The sequence below is a fragment of the Bubalus bubalis genome, chromosome 3 (assembly GCF_019923935.1).
Source record: "Bubalus bubalis isolate 160015118507 breed Murrah chromosome 3, NDDB_SH_1, whole genome shotgun sequence".
Classification (NCBI taxonomy): domain Eukaryota; kingdom Metazoa; phylum Chordata; class Mammalia; order Artiodactyla; family Bovidae; genus Bubalus; species Bubalus bubalis.
Window position 1 is genome coordinate 36,052,046 of NC_059159.1, and position 21,493 is coordinate 36,073,538.

A 21,493-nucleotide genomic window follows, 5' to 3' on the forward strand; every position below is an offset into this window, starting at 1 on the left:
GTGCAAAATCCCCACCTCCCCAAGTTGAGAACCACTGTGCTACACGAGCCTCCCTCTCCCCCTGCCCTCCCCAGTTGCAGACAGAGGCCAGGCAGAGGCGGAGGCCATTTGACAGCACGTTTAGTTGGGCCTGGCAGGAGGGAGGCCTCTCTCTGTGGGAGGCTTCACAATGTTAAATGGAAGGGGAGCATGCCAGCAGGCTGACTGCTGTGGTCTCATTCTAGGGGGAGGGACTTTTCCAGAACACTCATTCCCGGATTCCCAATCAGTCACAGGAGGGCCAAGAGGAGTTTCTGGGGCCTGGCAGCCCCCACGTTCCGGGAACAGGCAGAAGGAGATGTGGGAGTGGTGGTGAGCAGAGGGGATTCTTTCCTTCTGTAGATATTTTCCTGGCACGGGGACTGCCCCCGTCTGATTGGTTGAGGGATGAAGGGGAGGAGCTTTCCAGCTGTGGGTGCCTGGGTCCCTGGACCATCTGACACTGGGACTATGGGGTATGTCTGAGTATCAGGGTCTGGAAGATTGAACCACTTGGGGCTGGAACTAAGGGTTGGGCTGTCCCCCGCCCTCCCCACCCCACCCCCAACCCCAAGAGAGAAGTGGATGTTGTGAGCACACGAGCTCCTTAGAACTGGAGGCTAGGCTCTGTTCTCGTTTTCACAAGTCAACTTTTTGCTTGGAAGTAGTTGTACCTGAGGGAAAACAGAGGGTGGGAGGCCTGGGAAGGGAGGAGGAAAGGGCCGCGAGGGCAGGAGGAAGGATGAGGGGGTACTGGTGGGAAGTGATGAGGCTGTCTCCCGCCCTGATCCCCCAACTCACTCCACCGCGAGGCTCGGAACACCCAGGAGCAGGGCAGTTCCGCACACAAAGAGGAGCAGGATCCGAGCTTCCCAAAGATCGTGACTTCCTATAAGGGACCCAGGAGGCAGTGAGTGATCCCGGGGACCATACCCATCGATGCTGGGGAAGCCTCAGAGCTCAGAGATCTGGGTGGGGGTGAGGCAGAGGTGGGGAGTAAGGACCTGGGAAGCAGCGCTTTCGGGGCCAACAGTACACCTCGAAGCCCTGGCAGGTGGAACAGTTGTACAGGATGGTGCTGCCCCCTGCAGGATACAGTAGGGCCGGCAGTGCGGCGGGAAGCCTCCGTTCCTCTCTGCTCCCACCGCCCTCCGTGGCTGCTCTCCTCAAGTGCCCCAAGCCCCCGGCTCTCGCTACCCCTTCCCTTTCTTACTCACGGCAGGCGGGAGGGCAGAGAGCTGAAATGAGAGACAAGGCAGGGTGGGTGGCGGATGAGCTCAGCCATACACCCCTTTGCCCAAGGACCTAGGCACCCCTTGGTCCTTCCCCTCATCCGTACCTTCTCTGTTGTACTCCCGGAGCTTGGTCTTTCGAAGCCATTGCCAATATGAAGGGAGTGAGTAGAGAGACCCTTTGATCTCTGGGGAGGCAGAAAGCAGCTAGAGTGCCCAGGGCCTCCACCCCTTCGCCCAGCACCACCCCATCACACTCTCCTGTCTCCATCTGCCCCCCACCCGTCCCTACTCCACCTCCCCAGCCCCCTCCTTGGTTGTGCCTTCCAAGCCCCTAGGTTGTGCCTTCCCCCTTGACTTCACCCATGACTCTCAGGACTCTGTGAGTCTTCTCTGTGATTTTGTTCAAGGATGCATCATCTGTGAAGATGGGTAAGGACCGGGTGATTCCCTCACTGACCTGGAAAAAGGTTCTGGGCCCTTTCCCGGGGTCCAAAGAAGCTCTCCCAGAGGGAGAGAGGGCTCCACAGAGAGGGCTGTGGACTGAGGAGATGGCTGAGAGGCAGAGCTGTGAGGCCACTTGCAGGCCCCTTGGGGCACAGGGGTGATTGTTGCTAGGCCCATCCCTGGATGTCTGATTTTACCTAAGGCAAAGGCCGAGAATGTCCAGGAGACCTCACAGTCCTTCCACTGGACCTCCATCTGGCTGCAAAGCTGAGCCAGGCGGCCCGACAACTCACGGTCTGGGAAGCGGCAGAAGACACAGGCCTCAACGGCTGCCAGGAAGATCCCACCTAGTGCCAGTGTCCACATGAGGCCTGCTGGGGGCTGCTGGAGGGAGGGCTGGCCCCACCTAGGCTGGGAAGGCATTGGAATGCTCTGTGATCCTGGTTCCAGCCTTTTGTCTGGAGGTTCTAGAGCATTCTAGCACAGTGACACTGCCCCATCTCTGGCTGGGGTAAACTTGGGGCCCAGTGAATTGAGGACTGGAAGAAGATTCTTCTAGTGGGAGATGGATAGAGAAAGCAGGGCTTCTGCTATACCCCCAACCTAGCCCTCAGCAGCTTTCATGAGTTGGTGATTCCGAAAGCAATTTTATTTTTCTTCCTGTAAATCATGACCAGTGATAAACAGTAAGTGACTCCCCAGTGAAGAAGCTGTTTGTGAGTATTCCGTACCCCCAGGGACTCAGAAACCCATGCCTGTCCACATCCTCCCCCACTCTTTCAAACTCTTCTGTTCATCTCTTCTTCGCCCTGAGCAGCCTTGGGCCTTTCCCAGCTATCTCCTAGCAACAGGCTCATGGTTGCCTTAGCAACAGAGAGTTCTATACAGGCCTCCAAGGCCCAGCTAAGCCCAGTTGACTTCTCTTACCTCTCATTAGAAGATCCTAGTGACTCAAACTCAGCAGGCCCCTCCTGCCTACGTGGATGTGTGAAGCACATGTGCACACACACCCCTTGTGATTAAACTAATTGTCAGTCTACTCATACCCATACCACAGACACACCTGGTACCAAAACAGTTGCTGGGCAACCCCAAACGGGCCTGGACATGCAGAGGCCACAGAAAGACCAGCACACAGACACCACCTCCAGCAACATGGCTGAGAGCCAGGATGCAGGGATCCACGCATCAGTCAGAGCCACTGGCTGACAGGCACGTACACATGAAGGAAGGAAGGCCAGGACCCAAGACGATGCCCCACTCCTCCCTGTAGCCAGCCCCACCTTCAACATGGGATTCTTTAAAACACCTGGATCTCCAGAGGGACGCTCCAGCCCCACAGTTAATGGGGATTCTCCTAGCTCCCTTAAGCCAACCTAAGGTGGGGCGTAGCCCTCCCTGTCTCCCTCAGTGGTGGCTTAGGACACAGCAAAGAACCTCCCTTCCCATATTTCACAGTGTTCTGACCTCTCATTTGTCAGGCCAGGCGAGGCCATCTCCAGAAGTCACAGTCCAGGAGACCACATTAGAGCAATCCAAAGTTCCTCTTTTCCTCAGACCTCATCATCCTTCCACAGTCCTGCTAAGTTGAGCCTAGGCAGAGAAGCATACCTGCTTTTCCTGACTCTGAATACTGAGCTCCAAGCAAGGAAACACCGAAGGTCCCCAGACTCAGGCAGGACCAGCCAGGGAAGCCTCCCCAGCCCTCCTAGGATCTGCTCCAGTCCAGACCCACTGATCTTGTGGGCTCTTGGTGGGCTCCCTCCAGTGTGGGGATTCCTGTCCATACTTGGGCTCTCCAGTCAGGTGCAGTGGGGCCTCTGACTCTCACAGCTCCCGGAGCAGAGCTAGGAAAAGGCCTCAGGAGAATCTTCAACCCCTTTAATGACCCGTTCTTTCTACCCCCTCCCTTGCCCCTCCATGAAGTCAAACTGAGGGCAGCATTCCCAGGTCTCAGTTCCTAGTGCCGAACAAAGCGTAGAGATCGGGAGTTGAGCAGGTCTTCAGGATCAGGGAAGACAGAGTCGAGACGGAAGCCATGCTCCAGAGCCACCCGCAGCACCTCCTCCAGGAAGCTGGGTGTGCCCACCACCTCCCGTGGCTCTCCTGGTGCCCCGGTCCACAGTGGCTGCAGCCCTAGTCTGCGGTACTCCACTTCGGGGAGTTCCGCAGGGCGGGGAGCCCATTCCAGACGGAAGTGTGGGCCTCCCTCTGCCCTGTCCTCATTGGTCACACCAAATCGGGCCCGCAGGGCACCCAGACACTCAGGATCGGTGCAGAAGAGATTGGCCCGGAAGGTGTCCACCTGGACAGAACTCAGCTCATAGTGGTGTGGGCCTCGACGAGCAGAGAAGTGCACCAGGCGGGGGCTGCTATCTACATCTGCATGGAGCAGGGCGGCTGTGGGAGCTGGGGTCCCCCGAGAGGCCTCCAGTTCCCGCAGGGCATCCAGGAGGGGTCGGATCTGGTAAAAGTCCGCCTCTGCCCTGAGAAGCGCTGTCTCCCCATATCCAAGGGGCAGGTCTAGGCGGCCCAGCCGGAGGAAATTGAGGATGTGCCGGAAGGCCTTGCCATCTCGATCGATGAAGTAGTGGCCACCTCCCTCGGGATTGAGGTTGGGAGTCATGGGGGTACCAGCCCTAAACATGGCCCCCAGCATGGAGTCTGGGAATCGAGTCAAGGTCTCCAACGTGGTGGAATATAGCGTTCCCCCGACATTCAGGGTCACGGGGCCCCCGAAGGAGGGGGGCGAAGAGGGCACAGGAGGAGGAGAAATTTTGAGGAGTATAGAAGACACCGAAAGAGAAGAAAAGGTAGAACTTCCTGGGTGTGTGCAGAAGTGGGTGGTAAGGTTCAGACTGTCTCTGAGTGGGAGGCACAAGTTGGAGTACAAGGCAGCAAGATTTGGGGCTCACCCTAGCTGCCTTGGTGGTGGGGGATGGTTTCTGGGCACAGAGACGCCGGAAAGGTCGAGAGAACAGATGAAAAGAGCTGAGGGAAGTCAGGTACGGGAGATATAGATCCGGTTCTGGGTGGTCAGCGATTCCTTTCTGTGGTCTTCAGACAGTGGCTTTCCAGAATCCAACCAGCAGGTGACGGTGGCGAGCACAAGGCCGACTCTGAAGGGTCCAGCTTCTCGGGCAGATCGCTGTCACTGTGGGCAAGTCCACGCAGGGCTCCGGGGGCCAGTTTGAGGCCTTGCCTTGCCTGACTCTGGCGCGGGTCCCAGGAGATGGAGGCGAGGCTGATCGGAGCCGATGGCGGGGGTGCCTCTGTATCGGCTGGGGACCGCAGATGCACGTTCAGTACAAGCTGGGAGTGTCTGAGGCCTCCGATGGAAGCAGCCGGGAGTCTCGGGACCCGGGCGCCAACGCCTTCCTCTGGTTTGGCTGCAACCGCTTAAGTCCTCTCCGCCCCCAGGAAGTGGCCTAAGGGCAGCGGCCGGGGGCCCTTTAAGAGGCAGCCCCGCCCCCTGGGCGCCCCGCCCCTCGCCCCCGCCCCGCCGGCGGTGGAAGCCGAATGGCGAACCAGAGAGACGGGGCCGACAGGCTGGACCAGCGCACGCTAGCGGGGGTGGGTTCCTGAGGGTGACTCAGTCACGTCGTTCCGGATGTACCCGCGACGGCCCCACGGGCCCCCAGGTGTGCCCGACCTCACGTCTGCAATTCAGTGGACGCCGGCATCTCCTATCCCGCCGCTCAAGAAACTGAGGGCCGGACGGCAGGGGTTGAGGACCCGTTCCTTTTCAGTCACTCCCCGGGGGAATTCCCGAGGGGGCGGGTGCTGAGCATCCACATTCCAGGGATGCCTCCGGGCCAGGGTGGCCTGAGCCCGGATGCCAGCCGCCCCCCTCTTCCCAAGGCTAGACCCAACCCACGCCACGCAAGCCGCCTCTGCTTAGCCGGACGGGTCGGGCCACGTCGCCTGAGCCCGCGAGCCCCCGCCCTAGAGGCCGAAGCTCCCGCTTCACTCCCAAGAGTTGCCCCTCCAGTGACTCCAGTTCAAAAACTCCCAATCGCTCCTGCACCCCAAGAGTCGCAGTGCCCTATATCTCACCAGCCGGAAGGGGGTGGCCAATAAATGAACTTTGAAGAGCAAAGCACAAAGGCTTTAATGGAAAGGGCGGGCGGTAGGGAGGGAAGGGATGGGGGTCCGAGCCCTTGAAGGCCTGGGATCAAAGCGTGTGGAGGTCATGACTACGCCGGCTCAGCTTCTCCGGGTCGTCAGATGCCATGAGGGAGAAATCACGGAAGATGTCAAGATATGTCTCGTCTCCTGAGGGGAGGGAGAAAGGGCTGAGAGGCTGGGTCCTAGCACAAATAGCACAATAGGGACAGCCCGGCCTGGTAAAAGCACGCGCTTCCAACGTGGGTGGAGGAGATGTCTGTACTGTCAGGGCAGCGCCCTCGCCTATTCTTTGCTTTGTTTCAAGGACCTGGAGCGTAGGATGCGCCCAATACGTATTTGTTGAATAAATAATGTAATTGATCAATGAAGCTGAGGACAAGGAGTTGGGGACAGGTCACCAGGGGCCAGAAGCCCACAGTTACAATGTTGTGCAGGGCGGAGGGGAGGTGTACTTTACCAGCCTGGCCCTGGGCTGCGTCGGCCTCCCGCATTTTTGCCAATCGTAGCCTGAAGGGGGAGAGAATTAAGGAATGAATGACATTCTCACCCCACCCCCACCCTCGCCTTCCCATCCTTTGAGCTGGGTTGTTTCATTCACCTGTTTCCTCAGGGTCTAGTACTTTAAAGATGCCCGACAACGTTAATGAATAATGCCTCTCTCAGAATAAATCACCAAGGAAGGTGAGTTTATTCTTCCTACTCCAAGCCTCAGTCAACACCTGGAGGAGCCTTTCTCAGTCTGGTCCAGGAGCTGGCCCCGCCCCTCCCCGCCTGGCAAGCTGGGGTCTGGCGTAAGCCCCGCCCAAGTGGATAGTGTAAGCGCGAGCCCCGCCTCCCCAGGCACCCTCACAGAGTGACGATGTCAGCGTTGGCTGTTTCCACGGCGATGGTCAGGGGGTCTCTGCCTTCAGAGTCTCGAACTCCCAGATCGGCTCCCCGTTTCAGAAACAGGCAGGCCAGCCTGTACAAGATAGCCAAGTTCAGCCGGCCCCTCACCCCGTCTGGAGCCTTCCTCCCGAGGCCATCATCCCTGTTGTCCCTACCCCGTGTGGCCAAGAATTGTCGCGTGGTGGAGCGGGCCCCGGCCTTGGTTGTCCACCTGGTTCACGTTTGCCCCGTTCTGGAGGAGAAACTCACAGGCCAGAAGAGAATTCTGCATGGAGAAATAGAGAAGGGGGAGAGACGTGGCAAATTAGAGACAAATTAAAAGATATTTTGGAGTTGGGTCAGTTCAGTGGTATGGGATGGCAGGCTCTGCTTTTTTTTTTTTTTTTTAAGCTTTATTTATTGGCCACACCACGGGACACATGGGATCTGTTCTCCAATAAGGGATTGAACCCGCAGCCCCTGCCTTGGAAGCACAGAATCTTAACCACTGGACCACCACCAGGGAAGTCCCTCTGCTCTGGCTCTTTACATGTATTACATCCATAGTACAACCTAATAAGGCATGTTATCCCTATTTTACAGATGAGGAAACAGGCACAAGGAGGTTCACAGCTGTAAGTGGTGAGGGTCTGGATCCAAACCAGGTTTCTCAGCCTCCAAATCTCACCCTCTTAGCAATCAGGCTCTACTGGTTATCACTCCCTAGGGGCTGGGGAGAGGGTTAAGAGCTGGGACCAAGGTCAGGAGAGGGAAGAGAGGAGGAGACCAAAGGTGGTGTAGGGAGGTCACCAAGACTCTCACAGCAGCTGTGGCCTGGATCAGCGGTGTGGCATTCTCCTGACCCCCGTTGACCCAGTTGACATCGGCTCCATGGGCAAGGGCATCAGCCATGGTGGGAAGGGATGGAGGGTGCCCAGCAGCTCGAAAGAGCAGGGCCCCAGGGTGCAGGCTCTGCAGGTCCTCAGAGGGGGGCTCTGTGAAAGGGAACCAGCTATGAACCTGGGAAGAAAACCCTCAGCACAGACCCCTGATATTGTGACGGGATAGGTCACTTCTCAATTGTGGGGAGGACTCCAAGACCAGGAATTGTGGTGGGGGGTGATGGAGGGTGTGAGAGGATATGGCCAGGTCCCTAGGCATATAGAATAGACACATCTTTCACTTCTTCCTGTCTGACCACCTCAACTGGCGGGGATGTTGAGGGTGAGCTGATAGTCAACCTCAGCTCTCTTGATTCCCTCTCTTCCAGCCAAGCTCTCACCCTCATCCACAGGCCTCTGGAGACCTTCACTCATTCTCCTGACTCATCTTAGGCTGTTGGCACCCTCACACAGCCCTTCCTGCTTCCTCCCAGCCCCATGGTCCTTCCCATCTTTCACTTTAATCCCTGAAACTCTTGCCTTATAAAACCAGAGCTGGTACGGTCTGGCCCCCCGAACATTCTCAAGGGGAAGACCTGGACCCAGGACTCTGTGCCTCCCCACTGGGCTTGGCACTGTGCTGAGTGCCCAGCAGGCGCTCACAGATGCCCAACCAACCAACCGTATACCTGGCTTGGATCTGAAGCTCCCCGGCTTGGGCCTGATAAGCCCTGGCTTTGGGGGCACAGGAGGATGTCCCCTGGGGGGCCCCCGGCCACCTCTTCGCCCTCGAATCTCGGGAAGCTTAGTCAGGAACTTCTTCTCCACGTATTTAGCATGAATCCAGGCCTCCTTCTCTTGCCTGGCGGGGGAGCGTTGCAGGGGAAGGAGACAGTCTTCCCTCCTCTCGTCCTGGGCCCTCCTCCCTCCCTCCCCACATGGAGGGTGGCCCCAGCCTCACCGGGAGCAGCTGGGTCCTGGCTTCTTCACAGCCATGGCCTCCACTCGGGCTTCATAGATCTGGTTTATGACGACATTTCCCAGCTCACACATGAGCTGCAGACGGCCCAGGTAGAGGCAGAGACAGACAGGTAGGGTGTGGGTGAGTGTCTGAGCCCTCAGGACTCTGCAGCCCTGCCCTTACCCCACCCCCACACACTCAACAGCATCCCAAGTCACCTTCACGAGTTCCGGCTCCCATGAGTCAAGGGTCAGAGACCGGACTTTGGAGAAATGAACTCCAAGGCTCCTGGAGAGCAAGGGGAGATATGTTAGGCCCTCTGTGGGGGCAGCTGCTACTCCTGAAAAGACTTAGGGGCAAGGTCCTGCGTGTGGGGGCCTAGGCAGAGGCGCTGGGCCAGGAGGCAGAGGGCAGCCAGGGCCACGTGGTCTTGACCTGGATCGAGCAAGATTCGCCTGTTCACCATTCCCTCTCCTCCCTTCTCCTCATCCTCTCCAGCCACCTCCCCTCTCTCCAGGTATTTTGGCCTGGACAACTCTTGCCATGCCACTCCCCTCCCCCCTCCCCCCTCCCCCCTGAGGGCTGTATAGACCTGCTAAGGCCTCATAACATCATCTCTCTCTGCTTTTCATCAGCTCCCCAACCCTCAGCAGTCCTGACCCCACCCCTCCTCCAGACAAGTCAATCAACTCCCCTGGGTGTCCTCCTGCCCTGGCCAGACCAGGATACGGAGGGGCTGGGCCCACCTGGGTCCACCTTGGGCCCCACAGGCTCGGCCCAGGTAACAGGCAGAGTGCGAGAGGAAACCCAGGCAAGTCTCCCGCCCCCAACCCAGGAGGAGCAGGGGCCCACGCTTGGGACCCTGGGGGGAGAGACCTGTGAATGCCAGAGCACTGAATGCAGAGGGTGACGCCGAGGTTGATGCTGGCCCACTCAGGGGCGGGCTCCCGGCAGTCACAGCACTGGGCATTGCCGTCCACGCTCTGCACCTGGGCTGCCACGTGCCCCACTCCACCAGGCTCTCTTCCCCTGGTCAACCCACCAGGGCCCAGGGTGGCAGCGGAGCTTATGGCCCGGTGTCCTGAGCTCTGGGGGGACAGGGGAAGAAAGAGTGACTCCGAGGGAAGGGATGTCCTAGCTCGCTGGGCAGCCCAGCCCTGCACCGCCAGTTAAGGTACCTGGCCTAGACCCCGGGGGCTGTCATCAAGGCGAGCCTGGCTGAAGGCTGTGGCGATGCTGCTCTGCACGGCGCTGACCCACAGCTGCATGAGGCGCTCTGAGTCAGCCTGCAGGAGGCAGGACCTGGACCAGAGGGGAATGGAGAGCAGGGAGGGGACTGAGGCTTAGGGAGTCAAGTGGCAGGATGGGCAAGCTGACATTCAGCAAGTGTGCGGCTGGTGCCAGTCATATGGAAATACCTCTGCACCAATTGGTAATACCCTTCTAGATATGCCCCTTTGCCCTATACTCTCCAGGGTTAACATCTGGGGCAGCATGAGGGGCCTCCAAGACCCTTGCCAGCCGGTAAGATTGAGACACACAGGCCATCAGCCCTGGGCACTGTACTCACTTGCTGGGGGACACGACCTCAAAGCAGAACCGTCTTTCTGAGTCAGGACAGAGCTTCACTGTGCAGAGGCGAAGGTCATCCACCACCACGGTCACAGGGTCCTGGCGGGGGGAGGGCAGATGTCCAGGCAGCCACAGCAGGGCTGAGTCCTCCTGGGGCCCAGTAGCCAGGACCCAGCCTACTCACCTTGTACCTCTTCTGATAGACCAGTTGGTTGCTCTGAATAGTGAACCAGCGTCTGGAAGAGGTGGAAATAGCATTCGTGATGTGGGGGTATGGCTCAGGAGAGGGACAGGAGGAATATGGTGCTCTCAGCTTCATAGAATCTCACTGAGAAGAGAGAGCCCTGGGCTGCCCATCCCAGGAGATGCTGCAGAGGAGGGGCAGCCGGGGACCTGTAAGGGGTGCTGATCACATCTCAGCACCCAGTTGTGATAGATTCACAAAGACAAGTTTCCAGCAGATGGCAGTAAAAATGCTTTGTCTAATAAAATAATTACTACAACGTTTTGGCAAATATAAGTATCTTGGAGAAGGGGCTCCGTTTCTTAATTTGCACAAAGATCCCTCAGGGGCTGGCGGTGGCCCTGGAAGGGGAAGGGGTCACATCAGAGCAGGTCACAACCCTGCTCCACACCCTCCCATGGCGCCCCACTTCCCTCAGAGCACAGCCAACGAGGCCATCATGATTCACACCCCATTAGCTCCACCTGCATCTTCTACCACTTCCTCCTCCCTCCCTCTGTCCACACCCAGGACCTCCCCTCTGTTCCTGGAACCCTCCAGGTTCCTCAGGGCCTTGGAAGGGCTCCTCCTTAGGCCTAGAACATTCTCCCCCTAGATATCCTTCCAGTCCTCACTCAGCAGTCACCTTTCCAGGAGGCCTAGACTGACCACCCTACTCAAAGTCACAGCTCCTTTCCGGCTGTGTCCACATTGCTTCTTTGTTGTTTTTTGCCTATGGTATTCTTACCGTCTAAGATAACATGTAATTCACTTAATTACCATATCACTGTGTATCTTTGCTGATGGAATATAAAGTCTCTGAAGGAAGCAGTGGGGTGGGGGGTAGGGGCAGTCTGTCTGTTTTTCCTGGCTGCATTTAACACATGGTGTGTGCATGCGTGCATGCTCAGTTGCTTCAGTCATGTCCGACTCTTTGTGACCCTATGGACTATAGCCCACCAGGCTCCTCTCTCGATGGGATTTTCCAGGCAAGAATACTGGACTGGATTGTCATGCCCTCCTCAAGGAGATCTTCCCAACCCAGGGATTGAATCCAGGTCTCCTCTACTGCAGGAGGATTCTTTACCCAGTGAACCACCTGGGAAGCCCCATTTAACACACTATAACCACTCAAAAAAACCCCCAAAACCGATTGGGATGTTCATTCCTCACCTGCTCCAGGTCTTAAATGCATTGCTGGCCCTTTTGAAGAGATGTCCTTCCATGACCAAGCCACCAGGCCCCTCCTTTAGGCTTGGCTCTGGCTCCTCCCCACCCAGCTCCTGGGGGCACAAAAGTGTCAAAGGGCAACTGAAGTGGGCAGAGACCAAGGGCCCAGGGCTGTCCGCCTCCTGTCTGCAGCCCCAGTCCTCACCTTCTGTTTTAGCAGCACATGTCTCTGCTCCATGTCCCTCTTCTCGCGGGCTGAATTCAGGACCAGCTGGTGTAACTAAGCACAGGAGGGGTATCTCAGATGGCCCCACCCTCACCCAGAGTCATCTCAAAGCCCCTTCCCTCCCTCTTCCACCTTCCTGCTCCCTGGGGCTCTACCTGGCCACCCAGCTCCTTGCGATACTGGGCCAGCTGGCTCAGCTCCTCATGGCCCTGCTGGAAATGGGTAGCCTGGGCCTCCACCAAACGCAGCACCTGGGGACAAGGTGGGCAGGGGGCAGACCCTTCTCTTTCCCCGGTCCCTCATGCTATCAGCAGGCTCCTCCCCACCCCCACCCCCACCCCCACCTCGACTCACAAACTCCATGATGTCAAACTTCCTCTTGTCCTCAATCACATTGATCTGAGAGCCCAAAAGATCTCAGGTCAGTCTTGAAGACACAGACCCAACCCCTCCCACTGCACACCAGTGACTCCAGACTCAAGGTGATTGAGGCCCTGGTACCCCAGGAGGACAGGTAGGGGCAGGCACCTGCAGGGCATAGTCCAGGGCCCGGCCCCGGTACCCAGCTCGAGCAACCTTCAAAGCAGCTCCAGCCTCTTCTGCCTCCTGGGCCCGGCGCCTGGGAACCTCTGCATTGTGGGTAAGAGCAGCCTCCAGGCTCTCGGCCCCCCGCCAGAAATCCCGGCCAGCCTCTCGGAAGCTCCGGAGACCTCTGGAGGTGTAGGAATAACACAGAATTACCCATACACCCACCGACCCCAGCAGAGAAATCCCTAAGGTGCATTCACAGCCTTGTAGCTATGGACACTCAGGACTTTGAGGGGATCCTTGAGACAGGGGATAATGATCAGGCCACCAGAAGCCTCCAATCTCACAACTCCTTTATTCAGGGAGGCCCCCATGGCAGTGGGAGAGGCCAGAAGACTGGTTTCCTTCCCAACTCACTCCTTGACCAAGGTCTGAATTTGCCGCTGCAGTGTGTGCTGGGTGGCGTCGAGAAGCTCCTGAGGGAAGCAGAAGTTGGCAGGTGGGGGTCAGGACCACAGACTTTCTTGCTCCCCCAACCAGGCCACCCCCCAACTTACAGCATGGCTGTCCAGCTTGTGGCTCAGGCTCTGAGTGAATTTGTCCAGACACTCCTAGGCAAGAAGATGCAGAAAGAGAGTACCAGACAAGGGCAGTCGGGTCCTCCCACCCCAAGACCTCTGACCTGGGACTGGCAGACCCCAGACCGACCCTCCCCTCACCTTCCCCAGGGTCTCTTCCACATCCCAGACCCCACCACAGCCTGGTCTGGACCCTCCACATACCGCCATCATGGGCTCTGGTGGTCCCAAGTGGGCAAGATCACAAATGCCCACGATGAAGGCCCGGCTGGCGGCAAGGTAGTGCCGCCCACTTTCCAGGAGGCCATTCCCCAGTTTGAGGAGCTGGGAAACAACAGAGCAACAGGGAGTCGTGCCGGTGCTGCTCCTCTCCTGTCTGACTTGTCTCCCCCTTCCCAGGGCTGTGCCCCTCCCTCCCCCACCTACACTTCTCTGCGGCCCAGTCTGCTTTCTAATACACACAGCTGCATTCTCATCTTGGTTTCTTTCCTCCCACTGCTCTGGGCCTGGATCAAAATTCCTCTCAGTCTGACAGCGGAGCCAGTCGGTTTCACCTCTTGGACATCTCTCCTGCCCTGCGACATCTGCTTGGATCCATAGTTCCCAGAAACGCCATCCTCAAACACTGTCTGGCTCTCAGGATGAAACCTGAGCTTTACCTGCTCATTATTAAATTCTACAGAAATGGGGGATACCCTGGCTGTCCAGTGGTTAGGACTCTGAGCTCTCACTGCCAAGCGCCCAGGTATGATCTCTGGTTGGGGAATTAAGATCCCACATGCCTTGCAAAAAAAAAAAAAAAAAAAATTCTATACAATATTTACTGTCTGGAGGTGTCCATTCTGTGCTTAGTGAACATTTCCTCATAAATAGCAATCAGTCAGCCAGGCCATAGGGTCAGAGCAGAGACGGTGTTCTTAGGGCCCATTCTGTCTGGCCCTAAATTACAAACAAGGAGGCTTAAAAAAAAATATATTGGAGTATAGTTGCTTTATAATGTTAGTTTCTGCTGTACAGTGAAGTGAATCAGCTGTTTATATACATAAATCCCCTCTTTTTTAGATTTCCTTTCCATTTAGGGCACCAAAGAGCACAGAATAGAGTTCTCTGAGCTATGCAGTAGGTTCTCATGAATTATCTATTTTACACACAGTGTTAATAGTTTAAATATATATGTCAATCCCAATCTCCCAGTTCATTCCACCTGCCTAGGAGGCTTCATAAACAAAGGACGAGTGATTGGCCTGAGGAGGGTCTCTGGGAGGCCCCTGTGGCAGTAGGAATAGCCTGAAGACTGGTTTCCCTCCCAACTCACTCCTTGAGGTGGCCGACTCAGAAGCCAGAGCTAGGTTTTCTGACCCCTGGTTCTTTTCACCTGCAGAAACTGCATGGCTCCTAGAGATGACACCATTGATTCCACCCTGAGTCACTGTATCTGGGAAGGGGCAAGAGTTGATGGAGCCTGTCATTTCAGCCTGGGGATCTAGAGACCACCAGGGCAGTTCTATGAGGAAATCTTGGGTAGCAGGGGCTCAGAAAACATGGGCTACAGAGGTTTGCTCACGGAACTTTTGTTGAACTGAAAAACACTTTTTCAGGCTAGTGAAGGCTTCAGGGAACTATAGCTTGACTTGAAGATGGCTGGCAGGGTCAGTAACAGTCAGGAAACAGACCACGATCAAATTTTATCAGATGTCACCCTTGGGTGTCCATAATAAGGGACAAGGACCCAGAGGATCACAACTCCCCTGGGAGACTGAGTGTCCAGTTTTTCCCTTATTCACCCTGCCTGCCCAAATAGTTGAATAAGGAACTTTCAGAAGACTGAACTAGTGACAAACTGGTACGTCCATACAATACCACGGGCTCAGCAATGCCAAAGGCATGAGCTCCTCATCAACTATTAATGAACTGCTGATAACTACTGATAAGCCACAACTTGAATAAACCTAAAGACATTATTTTGAGAGGAAAAAAAAGGCCAATCTTGAAAGGTCACATTCTGTATGATTCCACCTAGATAACCTAGAAATGAAAAGTCTAGAGATAGAAAAGAGATGAGTGGTTGTCATGGATAAGGAAGGGGGTGGGGAGGGAGGGTAACATTACAAAAAAACGGCTCAAAAGAGTTTCTTTGTGATGATAGGAGTTTTGTATCTTGAGTGTGATGCTGGTTATAAGAATCTATACATGTGATAAAGTGCCACTGAATTATACACAAAGATTTTTTTTAAGAGGGTATATTCAGGGATTTCCCTGGGGGAGTCCAGTGGATAACACTCTGTCCTCCCAGTGTTAGGGGGCCCAGGTTCTATCCCTGGTCAGAAACTGGATCCCACATGCCGCAACTAAAGATTCCATGTGCAGCAACTAAGACACAGCACAGCTAAGTAAATACATGATTTTTTTTTTTTTAAGGGTATATGCAAAGCAGGTAAAATCCAAGTGAAGTCTTTAGACAGCTTACTGTATCATGCCAGAAGCAATTTCCTGGTGTGACTACAGTTATGGAAGATGCTACCATTGGGGGAAGCTGGGAGATGGGTACCTGTGCTTCTCTGTGCTATTTTTGCAACTTCCTGTGATCTGCAATTAGTTAAAAATAAAAAGTTTAACTTAAAAATATATGTATATATTCATGTGTACAACTGAATCACTTTCCTGTACACCAGAAACACAACATTGTAAATCAGCTTATACACCAACTTAAATGTATCTATTTCATTAATAAATGTATCTATTAGTTGGTTACTTACTAACTTTAAGGTCATGGCAAAGGCCCTGGGGATTGAGGGGGGGCGGGGGAGGGGGAAATGTAAAAGTCCCTCATGATACTTCAGTCCAGTAGGGAAAAGTACACAAGAAACAAACTTGGCAAGTGGGACAGACACAGGCTAAGGGAAGCCCTGTGACTCCCACCTTTGCATAATCCTCACTCCTTGTGTGTGGGTGAGTGAGGATTATGCTTCTCACCACATGGCAAGAGCAACAGGATGGTGCCCCCAAATGACAGAGGCGACGGATTTGCCCCATGATCACATTCTGATGTAAACTGATGGCATCTTGTCAGCACACACTTGGGAAAGCCTACTACTGGCCTTGAAGAAGACGCAAGCTGTTATGAAATAAACTGCCTATGGACAGGGCCCCGGGCCAGGGAACTGTGGGTGGCCTCTGGGAGATGAGGGCCTCAATCCCACAACAGCAAGGACTGGAACTCTGCTTTGAGCAGAGCAGAGCACAGTTAAGCTGTGCAGACCCACGACTATGCTAATACCTGTGCACTATTTGAAGTCACGGAATGCATAATCATTTGTTATACAATAGAAAACTAATACAGCAAGTAAATGCAAAACATAGTTGAGATAAATGCTGTAGAGGGGGAAAAAAAAAGCCAAATAAGGGGGATGGGAGCCTGCTGCTTTTGTAAAGAGCAGCCAGGAAGGCCTGACTGCATCGTGTCAGTGTTTTACTGATTTGTTGCCCACAGTCTGAGAGCTCCCTGAGGGCAGAAACTTCTGGGGGCTCAGGGTCCCGCATAACGCAGGTCTTCAGAAGAAAGTTCACAGATGAGTCTTGTTTTCCAAGATTCCGAGCTCCTTAAGGATACAGAACCACCTTTTGGTTTTTCTGTAGTCCCCAGTATCTACCCAACCTGGTTAACATTCAGTAATCTCCAGAATTTATACTTGGTCTCTACTTTTCTCCCTGGCCCTACCCCTCTCGTCTCACTCCCACCCCAGGTCACCCCTCCACATTCGGATCACCTTTTCCAGCCGGGTCTCCAATTCTGACACTTCGGCTTCCACCAACTCGACAGAGGCTCTGGGAAAGGAGGGACAGTGTCACGGGAACAGAGCTTGGGCCTATCTGATCTGTCCAGTCGGCAGGGTCAGGGGCTGGGGTTGGGGGCCGAGGGTACAGACATAAAAAGCTGATGGGTTAAGAACTTCCCACCCACCCCCTCTGGCTCGCTCACTCTGCAGTGTAGGAGCTACTAAGGCCCAGGCCGGAGCAGGAAGGTAGAAAGAGGGTGGATGTGGCGAGGGCAGGAAGTTGCTAACCGCCCAGAGCAGGTGCTGGGGGAGGGGAGGGGTCCCCAAGAGAGGGAGGAGAGAGTGCCAGCTCTGGGGTTGAGAGAGGCTGGAGGGACCCCCTCCACACTGGCAGAGGGTGGCAAGCATCAGAGCACTGAATTTGATACCAGAGGTACGGCTTTGATTTCTAAGCTGGATCTTGCCCCTCTGAGACCTACGCCCTGAAAAGACATCCTCCGTCCGACATGGGGAAGGTTGTGTATGTTACGGAGCATCGGACCTCCCCACCTCTGCCCCTGGACACCTGTGTATACACTTACCGGAAGCGGGGTGAGTCCTTAAGACACTCCTCAAAATCCAGCTTGACCGTCATCTCAGCTAGACCGCTCCGGGGCCAGTGGGCCCTCGGGCCTGGAGGGTGGAGCTGCAAGTACAGGCACTCCCCTGGCCTGGGGACGTGCTGATGAGGGAGGAAGGAGAGTCCTCCCCTGGGTAGAGCCTGGGGGTGGGGGACAGGATTCTTTCCCTAAGTGCAAGGGGTGTCCTAGGAGGAGCGCTCACCCCTCACTTTCAGGCAGTGCTGGGAGGGGTGGAGGCGGGGCCCGGGGGTGGAGAAGGGCCTGAGATCAGAGAAGCCACAGCCCCGCCCTCGGAGACTATCTGCAGTCACCTTCCTAGGGCCCTGGTCTCTCTCCGCTTGTTCTCCTTCAGTGGTTGAGTCGTGGAGGCCTGAGAGATACAGGTTCAAATCCTGATTGCCTAACCCTGGGCAAGCTGATTCCTCAGTTTCCTCATCTGAAAGATGGGGACGATAACTCCTACCTCCAGGGTGGTTTTTTAAAGACGATACTGGTAAGTGTGTGGTTGAATCACACATGTCATTGTCAGCCCACTGCAGGTGGGTCTTCCTGGGCTCCTGGGTGCCTGTTGAGCCCAGTCCCCCTGGCTATGCCAAGCTTTTTGCTCTGCTCTGCCTGTGGTTTCCTGCATGTGAATTTTCATCTCTGCCCCCGCTCTCCTCAACGACAGCTCAGGATCAGCCTGGGACCCCAATTCACAGCACCTAGACTCCTGCTCTTCTCTTTATTGTCTACTCCGATTGACCGAGGGTGGTGAGGGCAGGGAAAGTTGGCTCCCACCCCATCCCCAGCTGGCTACAGTTTCCATTGTTTGGTTTCCTCCTCCTGAGTCCACTGGAGCTGCAGGGTTTCATCTGGAAGAGGAGGGGCTGGGTTAGTGGCTTTCTTGCCACAGGCAGAAGATGTGGCCCACGATCCCCAGACTCCCTAGAACCTACCCACTCAGCCCCTCGCGCTCCCCGGCCATCCCCTTGCCCCTGCTCAGGCTCACGTCTGTGCTGGTTTTGGTTTGGGAAGTTTGGGTGACTTCCAGGTTCCCTCTCTGAGCCTTCCATGCTTTGCCAGTTCAGCCCCTTGGATACCAGCCACTGACACCAGTCAGACATTGCTTGGGACCCACTATCTTTGGAGCACTGGGCAGTACCTGGAGTGGGGTAGGTGGCAGAGAGGAAATCAGGGAGGAGGCATGGGGGCAGCAGTGGTACCAAGCTGGGGGGCTGGTACCCATCCCTCTGAGCCTCCCTGGGTCCTCTCCATAAAATCCACATTGCACACAAGAATGTGGAGGGCCTCACTCATCACCTTTACCGATCTGCTGGCCTGAAGGGAGTCAGGGGTTGGGAAGATGGGAGCTTGCCAAGAGCCAGGCCTGGTGAGATGGTGGCCTGGTGCCCTCACCAGGCTTCGATGATGTCACTATCACCTTCTGGGAGCTCTCAGTGGCCTGGAAATCCTGGGAGGAGCTTCGGGTGTGGTCCACCAGACGGACCTCAGTGCCCACGGGACTCTCAGTCACCCAGTTCAAGTTTGTGGAGCCTGCAAGCATCAGAGGACCAGGGTTGGCACATCCATCAGTCTGTTGGTTCTTAGCCCTCCTGCTCCTGGGCTGACCCGGCTGAACTCTCACTGCTCTGCTGTTCATCTTCTGTGTCCTCCTCAAGCTCGGGGTGGGGCCAGCACCTCAGATATCTTCCTTTGCTGTAATACTCCTTGCGCTGCAGACCAATTTCCTTCTCCAACACCACAGTGGTGGATGAAGTTGGGGACAGATTTATGAAGGCAGCGGAAGCTGAGGAATCACCCAAATCAGTCTGAGTCATAAGGACACCTAGAGAATATAGGGCACCAGCTTCATTGTGACCCCTGAGCAGCCATGAGAAGGTCAAGCCTCAGGTTCTCATCTCACTTCTATCCCCTCCTCCCATTTTAGAAAAACATCAGTGACCTTTCCACCCCCTCAGAGTTCTGTTGGGCTTTCTGTTCCTCCTTCCCAGCCAGCCTTCTGTGGGGCCTATCCTGATGGGGACCCCACCCCAGCTGCCCTCTTTCTACCTTGGGGACACCAGCCAGCACGACTTCCCTCTTAGGCAGCAGGGCTCTGGGCTGACACCCACTGAGGAAGACAAGCTGTGGTGGAGAAGGTTCTGGACTACAATTCCCTTGGGTGTCTGGGGCCCCACCATAGCTAACCTTTGGCTTCTAGGATGTGGTTTCTGGCCACTAGGCCAATCTGGTCCTTGACTCCTCCAGTCATTCTTCCTGCCCCACCTCTTTCCACAGGCCTGGGCTCTGAGTCCAGCATTGCTCCTCGACTGCCACTGCTCATACTCACGCTACCCACACTGCTGTTCTCGCTATTATCCAAGGGAAGGTTTTTCTGAGGTTTCAGGAACTTTCCTTCATTGTAGTGTGCCTTGCGGCGCTTTTCAAAATCATCGGATTCTGTGGGCCAGTGTCAGAGCATGGCTTTCCTGCCAGGCTCTCCGCTGAGCTCTCACTCCACCTCCCCTTCCACTTAACCCCACCCCTCATCTCACGTGTCTTGGAAAAGCTGTCTGAAGACCCCGAGCTTCTGTTATCGCTGTACAGGACCTTGGGGAAGAAATGGTCCATTGCTGCAAACCTGAAGGGGAGGGAGACCAGTTGGGGGAACAGAGAGAACAAAAAATGGGAGCAGGTGGTAGCTGGGGCCAAGCTGGCTGACTCCCCCACCTTGGCCTGAGTGAGTCCTGATCCAAATTGTAGTACCTCCCATTTGGAGAGCCAAAAAGCAGAGCTGGCTCAGACCCTAGTTCAGGGGTGGAGGGGGCAGGAGGCTGCAGGTCTCTACTGACCTCTGGCAGGACTCTCACCTCTCTGCTAACTTCTCAGGAGTCATTGCATGAGAGGTCCCGGCAAGCAGGTCTTCATCAATGTCTTGGAGCCTGCAAGAGAGGGAGGAAGCAATGCCTCAGAGCAGGCAGCCAGGCACTCCCCTCCTCTGAGTAGAGAAAAGAGTAGGAGCTGAAGGGCTAGAGCTGCAGACTCGCACCTGTGGAAGGGAGTGCTGGGCTCATCCACCTTCATAAAGCCATAGTTCTTGTCAGCAGGGTGGTAGGTCGCCAGGATATTCATTTCATCCCAGTGCTGAGACTTTCTCCTTCGGGTGAGGAAAGGATACAAAAGAAGGGGGAGGAAATCTCCTAGTGCTCAGAGTCCTCCCTCTTTCAGTTATTCAAAACGTTTTCCGACCTGTAGGAGGCTGGGGTGGGGTTACACCTGACAATAATCACGTGCTATGTAATCAAGGGTTTATCCTGTACCTGCCGCTCTCTCAAAGGCTAGGAACCTCGGATTTCCCACCCAATTACCCCCACTTACTCTCACTTTTAGTTCTTGAGACTCCACCCCCTTCCCCTGCCTTGGCTTCCTCCTGCGTCTGGAATCCCTTTCTTCCTCCCCGGCTCCTTACTTCTCCGCCCCGGGGGATTTGTGCACCGTGATGGAGCTGCTGTTTTTTAGGATGCTCCGGGGCCGGTCCTCACAGGGTCTGTCTTGGCGCGTGCAAGTTGACTCGGATAGCGTAATGTTTGCCGACTTGTACACCCCAGACGCCCCGGACCCCGGGTTGAACGTCCCGGATACACTGGTTCCAGGGAAGTGGGGATTAAATCCGACAGGTTGTGTACGGGACCCAAAGCTGTGGCCCGCGACTTCCCCAGGATGCTGGTTGAGCCTGGAACCGAGGACTGCTGTCCCTCCGGAGGGCTGGCTAGAATCAAGACTGCGAATTATAGTTCCCCCATTGTGCGTGGGGGGCCCAGAACCGTGAAACATGGTTACTCCGGAGAGCAACCCGGCGCCTGACTCGACTCCTCCGATGCCTCCTGGCACCCCGCTGATACCCCCACCAGGGGATTCTCCATTGAGGCCGCCAGTAGCCCCCAGACCTTCCTGCTTCTCCATGGCCCCACTAGGGGGCCACTCTCAGCTACCTCGCCCCGCCTCCCTGCTCCACATAGCCCCGCCCCAGGCCCCGCCCCCACCGCGGCGGGAGGGGGACGCTTGGGCGAGGTCTGGGTCCCCTCCCCCACCGCTCCCTGGAGCCGTGGGGGGCGGAATCAAAACTGTTTAGGGACCTCCGACTGGAAGCCTCTCAGGTTGCCCCTCCCTTTCTGTCCCACCCTAAAACCCTTCTTTGTCTCTGGGATTTGTTCCCGCCCTTCTCCCCCATCACCACCCTCATCCGAATTATCCAATCAGTCAGGTGTCCCGGACGCCGTGCGA

The 21,493-nt window shown here is 55.8% G+C and overlaps 4 protein-coding genes across 12 annotated transcripts; all 4 read right to left on the reverse strand.

Moving 5' to 3' along the window:
* Positions 1-103: 103 nt before the first annotated feature.
* On the reverse strand, positions 104-2,176 carry TMEM95 (transmembrane protein 95). Of its 2 annotated transcripts, XM_006060169.3 has the most exons (7): positions 1,895-2,176; positions 1,614-1,670; positions 1,358-1,438; positions 1,236-1,256; positions 1,023-1,103; positions 820-907; positions 104-692 (listed from the first exon to the last, which is right to left on the reverse strand). In XM_006060169.3, exons 1-7 carry the CDS (start codon positions 2,118-2,120, stop codon positions 665-667), a joined length of 582 nt encoding a protein of 193 aa, XP_006060231.1. In that variant the 5' UTR covers positions 2,121-2,176; the 3' UTR covers positions 104-664. The 2 variants fall into 2 exon arrangements, with proteins under 2 accessions (XP_006060231.1, XP_044795290.1); XM_044939355.1 differs by having other exon boundaries at positions 104-1,103; positions 1,232-1,256.
* Positions 2,177-2,324: 148 nt separating this feature from the next.
* KCTD11 (potassium channel tetramerization domain containing 11) lies at positions 2,325-5,141 on the reverse strand. The gene has a single exon (XM_006060170.4). The coding sequence runs from the start codon at positions 4,354-4,356 to the stop codon at positions 3,658-3,660; it is 699 nt and encodes a 232-aa protein (XP_006060232.1). The 5' UTR covers positions 4,357-5,141; the 3' UTR covers positions 2,325-3,657.
* Positions 5,142-5,783: 642 nt separating this feature from the next.
* ACAP1 (ArfGAP with coiled-coil, ankyrin repeat and PH domains 1) lies at positions 5,784-18,021 on the reverse strand. Of its 5 annotated transcripts, XM_044939346.2 has the most exons (23): positions 17,539-18,021; positions 17,189-17,367; positions 16,599-16,656; positions 13,036-13,155; positions 12,811-12,864; positions 12,671-12,729; positions 12,254-12,437; positions 12,080-12,124; positions 11,881-11,976; positions 11,705-11,779; positions 11,503-11,612; positions 10,291-10,342; positions 10,105-10,205; positions 9,713-9,836; positions 9,411-9,622; positions 8,753-8,822; positions 8,535-8,629; positions 8,263-8,435; positions 7,515-7,687; positions 6,869-6,978; positions 6,676-6,786; positions 6,283-6,332; positions 5,784-5,972 (listed from the first exon to the last, which is right to left on the reverse strand). In XM_044939346.2, the coding sequence occupies exons 1-23, from the start codon at positions 17,743-17,745 to the stop codon at positions 5,872-5,874; spliced, it is 2,559 nt and encodes an 852-aa protein (XP_044795281.1). In that variant the 5' UTR covers positions 17,746-18,021; the 3' UTR covers positions 5,784-5,871. The 5 variants fall into 5 exon arrangements, with proteins under 5 accessions (XP_044795281.1, XP_044795282.1, XP_006060223.1 ...); XM_044939347.2 differs by lacking the exon at positions 13,036-13,155; XM_006060161.4 differs by having other exon boundaries at positions 17,189-18,021.
* Positions 18,022-18,228: 207 nt separating this feature from the next.
* Positions 18,229-21,416, reverse strand: LOC102412702. 4 transcript variants are annotated; one of them, XM_025280704.3, is made up of 9 exons: positions 20,679-21,416; positions 20,259-20,366; positions 20,080-20,151; positions 19,765-19,850; positions 19,418-19,669; positions 18,855-19,055; positions 18,672-18,763; positions 18,530-18,612; positions 18,231-18,371 (listed from the first exon to the last, which is right to left on the reverse strand). In XM_025280704.3, the coding sequence occupies exons 1-8, from the start codon at positions 21,170-21,172 to the stop codon at positions 18,532-18,534; spliced, it is 1,386 nt and encodes a 461-aa protein (XP_025136489.3). In that variant the 5' UTR covers positions 21,173-21,416; the 3' UTR covers positions 18,231-18,371; positions 18,530-18,531. The 4 variants fall into 4 exon arrangements, 2 of the variants coding, with proteins under 2 accessions (XP_025136489.3, XP_006060226.4); XR_003107929.3 differs by lacking the exon at positions 18,530-18,612 and having other exon boundaries at positions 18,229-18,371; positions 18,626-18,763; positions 18,839-19,055; XM_006060164.4 differs by having other exon boundaries at positions 18,530-18,763.
* Positions 21,417-21,493: the final 77 nt, after the last annotated feature.

Coding starts and splice junctions, on each gene's coding strand:
- ACAP1 (XM_044939346.2), bottom strand. CDS start 17,745: ATGTGTGATTCAACCACACACTTACCAGTATCGTCTTTAAAAAACCAC. Junction 11,780..11,880: donor GCAAGGAGCTGGGTGGCCAG/GTAGAGCCCCAG, acceptor TCCTGTGCTTAG/TTACACCAGCTGGTCCTGAA. Junction 6,787..6,868: donor ACAATTCTTGGCCACACGGG/GTAGGGACAACA, acceptor TATCTTGTACAG/GCTGGCCTGCCTGTTTCTGA.
- TMEM95 (XM_044939355.1), bottom strand. CDS start 2,120: ATGCCTTCCCAGCCTAGGTGGGGCCAGCCCTCCCTCCAGCAGCCCCCA. Junction 1,671..1,894: donor ATTCTCGGCCTTTGCCTTAG/GTAAAATCAGAC, acceptor CCATCTTCACAG/ATGATGCATCCTTGAACAAA. Junction 1,257..1,357: donor CCGGGAGTACAACAGAGAAG/GTACGGATGAGG, acceptor CTCTCATTTCAG/CTCTCTGCCCTCCCGCCTGC.
- KCTD11 (XM_006060170.4), bottom strand. CDS start 4,356: ATGCTGGGGGCCATGTTTAGGGCTGGTACCCCCATGACTCCCAACCTC.
- LOC102412702 (XM_006060164.4), bottom strand. CDS start 21,172: ATGGAGAAGCAGGAAGGTCTGGGGGCTACTGGCGGCCTCAATGGAGAA. Junction 20,152..20,258: donor CCCAGCACTCCCTTCCACAG/GTGCGAGTCTGC, acceptor CCTCTCTTGCAG/GCTCCAAGACATTGATGAAG. Junction 19,056..19,417: donor CCACATCCTAGAAGCCAAAG/GTTAGCTATGGT, acceptor TATATTCTCTAG/GTGTCCTTATGACTCAGACT.